The following is a 7,672-nucleotide window of genomic DNA, read 5'->3' as shown; positions in this document are numbered from 1 at the left end:
CGCGCACGAGCCGCGGCACGTCACCCCGGCCCCGTCGCCGCCAGCTCCCTCACCGCCACCGCCCAGCCCGCCGCCGCCATCTCCTCCACCGCCCTCACCGCCACGCTGCCAGCGCAGCCGCCGGGCGACGCGACAGCGGCTAGCGGCCGGGAGAGCCTCTCCAGTGCGGGCTGGGGGCGGCGGCGGCACTCTGCGGGTGGCGGGCGAGCTGCTGGCTGGCCGGCGGCGCGTCTCGACTCAAATTATGGGCCGCCTCTCGGGCGTGCGGCCAGGGGCCCGTGTGGCGCGAGGAGAGGGCGGCGCGCTCGGCGCGCTGGCGGCGGTGAAGCCTCTCAGAGTGGGCGCTGGCTGGCCGAGGGCGTCGGGCGGGTGTGGGGCGGCACTCGGGCCGCCGGACGGGCCGTGGTGGCCCGTGTGGCGTTCGTGAGGGACTGTTTGGGCGCCCCGGCAGCCTCCCGGCCGGCGTGATCAGGGCCGGTTTGGCAGCGGTTTGGGCTGTGTGTGGGCTGGTCGCGGTACGGGATATAGTGCTTGTTTATGGTCCCACTCACCACTCCCGGCCGACGGGGCCTCGCGGGGCGTCCTCGTTTGCAAATAAAGGCCTCTGCCATCGCTCAGAATCCCAAACCACGTGATCATCCGCGCCGCCGCGCCCGGGAGTACGAGTAGTGTATCTGCCAGATGCCCGACGTCGCGTCGGGGAGGGCGTCGTCGCGGGCGCCAACGTCGTCATCCGAGCCCCTACGGCTGTCCAAGGGCACGTCTGGGTGACCAGGGGCGGGGGCCGAGCCGTGAATGCTCGGCCGGGGCGAGCTTCTGGGTCCATGGGACCGCTGCCGGACCCATCCGAGAGCCTTTTTCCGGACACGTTCGATCTCGACGGCCTAGTTGGCGGCCGATATTCGACGACCAAAGCTCCGGACGCCGCGGCCAAAGGTCCGCCCACGGCCCCAGGACTCGTGGTGGGTGTGGGGTGTGCCTCACGAGGCGGAGAGGCCGCGTGAACTCCCGTAGAAGCTCGCGAAGAGTGTGCGGATTTGGAGCGCCGCGCCGGACCTCCGCCGGGGCCCGCCGGGGCGCCGTATGGGCCTCGGGGTGCCCGAGAAGCTTAGAGGTGCGGTTGTTTTTGCTTGTGTCTATCGGTTCATGTCATAGACCGGCCCTGGGAAGCCTTTGACCGCGCGCGGAGGGGGTGTTACGGGGGGCCGTGATGATTTAGTGGGATCTGTGGGGGAACGAGCGCGTGCGATCAAACTTTGCCAACAAGGTCTCGGCGGAGCCGCAATGCGCGGGCCGTGAGTGCGTGAGGACAGCAAAATGTGTTTCCTCAAATATTTTGGCCCGTCAGACTGACCAAGACACATTTTAGACTGACCACCGCTGTCGGCACACGCAGCTGTGAGCGTCGCGCGCGCGTGTCCTCAAGTGTGTCTGTTCAGAGACGGCACAGCTGAGAGACCGCTGCCCTGATCCACAGGCCGAGCCGGGGACGGCGGAGGCGGCCATTGGGCACCGTCGTGCGCCGCAGCTGCCCCAGTCACGTCGGCCCGGCGCCTCGAGGGAGCGCCGCCTAGAGGAGCGCCGCCGGCCACGCGCCTCGAGCGACGGCGTCGTCCCGACTCGTCGCCGCGACGACGAGAGAGGAGCGCTGCCTGGCGCGCAGGCAGCGAGCGCGCTCGAGGTGACCGAGCTGATCCGCGTGACCGAGCTGATACGCGACGCCGCATCTCGCACGGATGACGCCAGAAGCTCGCACGACGGCGCGGGAGCGCGCGGCTGGCGGGAGTGCGTGCGATAGGGTGCCAGAAGGCCGGCCGAGCATCGCCAGCGCGGCTCGAGGCCGTTGCCCGGGCCCCGCGGCGGGTCGAGGAGGCGCTCGCGGAGGCGACAGGAGCGCGCGGCACAGCTCCCAACTGACATCGATCTCGGACCTGAGGAGAGGAGGAGGCGGGCGTCGGTGCACCCTGAGGGCGCCTGCAAAGCGGCAGGTCCGAGATCGATGTCAGTTGGGAGCTGTGAGGTGTCGGAGAGCTCTCGAGGTCTCGACGGGCAGCCTGACCCCTCCCCCTCGACGACCAACGCCCCGCTGGGTTGGGCTCCTAACCGTCTAGGGCTGTGGCGGGCAACCATTGCTAAATATCTCCCTACATACATACATCTCCCTCTCGGGCTTGCGATGAGGAGCGATCCGAACGTGGCATTCGGGTGATCAGATCACTACCTACCGACCGCCGAAACGCAAACTTGCTCCAAGCGCTTGCGCTTCGGCGGTTAGTTAGTGAGTGAGTGGGTGTGTTTGTTTGTTAGTGGTGCACTGACCTCCGAGAAACCCTTCGGGTCGCTCCTCATCGCAAACCCTGTCAGCAGAGTCCTCCTACGGGAATGTACGTACTTTAGCTTACTGGGAGAAACGGGAGAGGGGATTGTGTTCTCTAGGCCCCTAAGGGCCCTACGCATGTACGTAAGAGCTACATACACTGCAACAAACAAAGAAAGAGCACTCGTTATCCGTCCATAAGTTATAATATCCATATTTATCCGTCCATATACGTCCATATGCACGTCCAAACTATAGTGAGGGAGGAGCAATACAAGAACCGTGTTATGCACGCTTCGCGCCAGACCACCTTGGCGATCCAAGACAAGAGCCAAAGACCGCGCTCGCCAATGAAAAATCCCAACCACCAGCCCGACGCTCACTACAAGTGACGGTGAACCTTCTTTTCTACCAGGCTAGGATTGAGAGCAGCCTCGCTCTCAATCCTAGAAGTCGAAGGATTGTGAGCAGCACTCCTCGCAATCGTAGCATCTCTGTGCGATTGTGAGCACCCACGCTCGCAATCCTACATCTTCTAGGACTTAGAGCAGCTCCGCTCACAAGGTGACTGGTGACGCTTACGACTACTACCAGCGCGCTCACAATCCGAGCAAGCTCTAGGGTTGCGAGCAGCTTAGCTCACCATCCTGGCAACATGCCTCCGATTGCGAGCAGGAGCGCTCGCAATCCTACGTCTTGTAGGACTATGAGCGGCTGCGCTCACAATCGTACCAAAGATCCAAGGACTGCTAGTTGGCTAGCAGGCGCACAGAGGGCGCTCCCAATCGCTCCAGCCGCGCGAGCGCTTGTGAGTGAGCGCGCCGGGAGGGTCTCCTCACAACCCAAACAGTGATCGCACCGATTGCGAGGGGACCCGCTCGCAATCCTAGAAGTCGTAGGACTGTGGGCGGTGTCGCTCGCAATCGGCGAAAGTTCTAGGATTGCGAGCGCTCCTGCTCGCAATCAGAGGCATGTTGCTAGGATTGTGAGCCAAGCTGCTCGCAACCCTAGAGTTTGCTTGGATTGTAGAGTTTGCTTGGATTGTGAGCGCGCTGGTAGTAGTCGTAAGCGTCACCAGTCACCTTGTGAGCGGAGCTGCTCTTAATCCTAGAAGATGTAGGATTGCGAGCGTGGGTGCACACAATCAATCGCACAGACAGAGATGCTACGATTGCGAGGAGTGCTGCTCACAATCCTTCGACTTCTAGGATTGAGAGCGAGGCTGCTCTCAATTCTAGCCTGGTAGAAAAGAAGGTTCACCACAAGTGACCGAGGTTTTACCGATTTACCATCCTTGGCATCCACGACACAGGCGATCCCGCCTTGTTTCCCGCCTTGTCATCCAGGACACAAAGGGCCTGTCGCAGGACAAGATGATCTTTGCCACGGCTCTCGTCGCGCTTGGCCTCGCCGTCGCCGGGCAACAGGCCTTGCACACTGCGTCCCGCCAAAACCTCATCTGATCAGCGTCTGCTCACCGCCTCCCGCCTCTCCCGCCTCCCGCAGAAGCGCGAGCTCGAAGCGAAGCTTTACGGCCCGAGCGGTGACGTCGTCAAGACCTTCGAGGACGACGCCGTCATCGACCAAGTGCCAGCCTCTGCCGACGAGAAGCTGGAGGTGACGAGCTCGACCCACTCTCTCGCCACGGGGCTGGTCAACGAGGGGACCATCGACGTGAAGAATACCGCGGTGCTGAAAGCCTCCTCGTCGACCGAGAACTCCTGCGCCGAATCTCCTTGTCCTGACGGCTTCTTCTGCGATGCCTCGGACGTCTGCACGCCCTGCCTCTCATGCGTGGGCGGTCCTGTTGCAGCTGATGTGCTCCACCGGCTGAACGGCTTGGCCGCCGGCACGTACAAGGAGGGCCAGATCTTCATGCAGCCGAACCCGATCAAGTTTCTAGCGCTCGCCGCCGGCACGTACAAGGAGGGCCAGGTCTTCACGCAGGCCACGACCGACGCCGTTGGCACCGTGACCGGGATCCCCGAACGAGGCTCTACGTACACGATTGTGAGGATGAGCGTGACAGCGGGGGCGTTCGACACGTCCAACGTCATCACCGTGACGAAAGGCGATGCGGCCGACCTTGCTGGCCTGCCCGCGGACAGCGACGCCAGCACGGACGGCCACCAGGTAGCGGCACCGACCGATACGTACGAACCACCGGCACGCAGTGGCACCGTGGCCAAGACCCCGGCAGTGACTCTGACCATCGCCGCCGGCAAGTACAAGGAGGGCCAGGTCTTCTCGCAGGCCACGACCAACGCCGTGGGCACCGTGACCGCGACCACAAGCGAGACGGCTACCTCAGTGACCATCAAGACGACGACTGGGGCGTTCGACACGTTCAACGTCATCACCGTGACGAAAGGCGATGCGGCCGACCTTGCTGGCCTGCCCGCAGACAGCGACGCCAGCACGGGCGGCCACCAGGTAGCGGCACCGACCAGTGTTGTCGGGGCGACGTCCGTAGTCGTGGCTTGGACTAATTACGGGCCCAAGGGTTTCGACACGTCCAACGACATCACCGTGACGAAAGGCTACGCGGCCGATCTTGCTGGCCTGCCCGCGGACAGCGACGCCAGCACGGGCGGCCACCAGCTGGCAGCTCCGGGCGCAGTCGCAGACGAGCCGCTGCCCTGGGCCGACATCTGTGGTGGCGAGCCACTGCCCTGGACCCCCGACGGCAATACCTGCGTCGAAGCCACTGCTACTACGAATTGCGAGGAGAAGTGCGCAGCGTCTTCAACTATCGCTCTTTTGTGGGCGTCCACCGGCGCCGGTTTGCTCAACGAGGGCACCATCAACGTGCTCGACAACGCGGTACTGGAGAGCGCTGCAGTGAATGGCGGCGGCAAAGGAGGCGGCGACGATGGGCTGGCAAACTCAGGGGCTCTAAACGTTCTTGACAACGCGGAGCTGAAGGTGGGCTCTGGGACCTCGTTTGTCAACGGAGCGACGGACTCTCTCTTCTATTTTACCGGATACGATGACCCTTCTGCCGACGGTGGCACGGTGACGATCGCTGGCAGTGCGTCCATCAAGAACTCGGGCAGCATCGCGATCCTGCGCTCGAAGCTCGAGAATGCGGGCACCGTGGACAACGAGGGTTATATTCATCTCTATTATGATTCTGTTCTCGAGAATGCGGGCACCGTCAACAACGAAGGTGAGATTGATCTCCGTGACAATTCTGTTCTCGAGAATGCGGGCACCGTCAACAACGAGGGTGAGATTGAGCTCTCGTACGACGCGGTGCTCGCCAACACGGCCACCGGCACCATCGAAAACTCCGAGGAGGGTGAGATTGATCTCCGGCATGATTCTGTTCTCGAGAATGCGGGCACCGTCAACAACGAGGGTGAGATTGATCTCTATTATGATTCTGTTCTCGAGAATGCGGGCACCGTCAACAACGAGGGGAGGGTTGAGCTCTCGTACGACGCGGTGCTCGCCAACACGGCCACCGGCACCATCGAAAACTCCGAGGAGGGTGAGATTGATCTCCGGCATGATTCTGTTCTCGAGAATGCGGGCACCGTCAACAACGAGGGTGAGATTGATCTCTATTATGATTCTGTTCTCGAGAATGCGGGCACCGTCAACAACGAGGGGAGGGTTGAGCTCGCGTACGACGCGGTGCTCGCCAACACGGCCACCGGCACCATCGAAACTTCCGAGGAGGGTGAGATTGATCTCCGGCATGATTCTGTTCTCGAGAATGCGGGCACCGTCAACAACGAGGGTGAGATTGATCTCTATTATGATTCTGTTCTCGAGAATGCGGGCACCGTCAACAACGAGGGGAGGGTTGAGCTCGCGTACGGCGCGGTGCTCGCCAACACGGCCACCGGCATCATCGAAAACTCCGAGGAGGGTGAGATCGCGCTCGAGAACGCGGAGCTCGAGAATGCCGGCAAAATCAGCACCGCCGGAGAGATCAGTCTACGGGGAGAGGACGCCATGCTCAACAACACCGGCACCATCGAAAGTCTGGGTGGCACGATCGAGCTGACCGACGGCGCGGTTCTTGACGATAAGGGCATTCTTGGTTGCGGTGCTGGCTACGAAGCTGCTGCTCCGCCTTCCTCGCCGCCGCCCGCACTGCCGCCGCCGTCAGCGCCGCCACCGTCAGCACCGCCGCCGTCGACATCGCCATCACCGCCGCCGTCGGCATCGCCGTCGCCGCCGCCGTCGGCATCGCCCTCGCCGCCTACATCGCTGCGCCGCCTCGAGGCTCCGGAGCCGGAGCCGTCACTCGAAATCGCTTGCACGCCTTGCGGGGACGGCTTCTTCAAGCCCGGCATCGGCGCCGATGCGTGCACGCCGAAAAAGACGGATTGCCCTGTGGGCGAGTACCTCACGGCATCGACTGATAAGACGTCGGACGCCACTTGCACGGAGATGAAGACGGATTGCCCGGCGGGCGAGTACTTCACGGCATCGACAGACAAGACGTCGGACGCCACGTGCACGGCGTGCGCCGCTGCGGAGTTCAAGGAGGGCGTGAACGCCATCACATCGTGCACGCCGAAGACGACGGATTGCACGGCGAGCGAGTACCTCGTGGAGTCGCCGGACAGCACGACGGATTCCAATTGCACGCCTCTGCCGCCGGACACGAGCGTCGCCGTCTCCTTCACCCTCTCGATCGCGGCCCCAACCACACGCCGCCTGCGCTCTCTGGATACCATCGACCTCGATGAGATCATGACTGCTGTGATCGACTCCTTCGCTACCCTTGCTTCCCCAGTCACCGTTACGTCTGAGCAGATCGCCCTCGAGGATCTCGGCGACGACAAGGTGAGGGTGACCATCGTGCCGGCGGCGGGGCAGACTGCCGCGGAGATCAAGACCGCTGCCACCGCGACCAACAACGATCAGATTGAGTTTCTCGTGACCCTCGGCGCTAAGCTGGGGTCCGGCAGGTCTGCCACATTCGACGAGCCCCCCGTCGAGATTCCTATCGGGCCTCCGCCCTCGTCGCCGCCGCCCTCGTCGCCGCCGCCCTCCTCCCCGTCGTCTGACAAGAAGAAGCCGGGCTGGGTCGTGGGCGTCGCCGTGGGCGTGCCTGTCGGCGTCATTCTCCTCGGCCTCGCCGTGTACTACTTCTTCGTCAAGAAGGGCGCGCCGCGGGCCTACGGAGACAAGGACCTGCCTTCGCGCACCGCCACCGAGGACGTCTAAGAAGGCGACGCGGCGCGCGGCGAAGGCCTAAGCTCCACATTGCCGTCAACCGCGCTGGCCGATCCTGAATCCTGTGCACTACACCATCGAGCTTCCTTGGCATGTTGAGGGCTGCGCCCATGAACCCGCGTGCCTGATCCGGTGGGATCGCGTGCCCCCCGGCCAGAG

General features: G+C 63.2%; 2 protein-coding genes across 2 annotated transcripts in view; one reads left to right on the top strand and one right to left on the bottom strand.

Annotated features, from left to right (window-relative positions):
- Positions 1-80, bottom strand: part of EMIHUDRAFT_110675 (hypothetical protein) — a gene marked incomplete at both ends in the record, with an annotated part of 2,829 nt that extends 2,749 nt beyond the window's left edge. Inside the window, one exon of the mRNA XM_005788128.1 lies at positions 54-80. Within this exon, the coding sequence (XP_005788185.1) occupies positions 54-80 (27 nt within the window). The remainder of the gene's footprint in view (positions 1-53) is intronic.
- A 3,208-nt stretch (positions 81-3,288) lies between these two features.
- Positions 3,289-7,535, top strand: EMIHUDRAFT_227293 (hypothetical protein; the record flags this gene model as incomplete). The annotated part of the gene is made up of 6 exons (XM_005788127.1): positions 3,289-3,302; positions 3,526-3,571; positions 3,664-3,729; positions 3,824-6,343; positions 6,569-7,245; positions 7,496-7,535. 6 exons carry the CDS (start codon positions 3,289-3,291, stop codon positions 7,533-7,535), a joined length of 3,363 nt encoding a protein of 1,120 aa, XP_005788184.1.
- Between the last annotated feature and the right edge of the window lie 137 nt (positions 7,536-7,672).

The sequence above is a fragment of the Emiliania huxleyi genome, assembly GCF_000372725.1.
Source record: "Emiliania huxleyi CCMP1516 chromosome Unknown EMIHUscaffold_138, whole genome shotgun sequence".
In the NCBI taxonomy this organism is placed as follows: Eukaryota; Haptophyta; order Isochrysidales; family Noelaerhabdaceae; genus Emiliania; species Emiliania huxleyi.
Note: the sequence above shows the minus strand (reverse complement) of the source record. Positions and strands in the feature narration are given on the sequence as shown.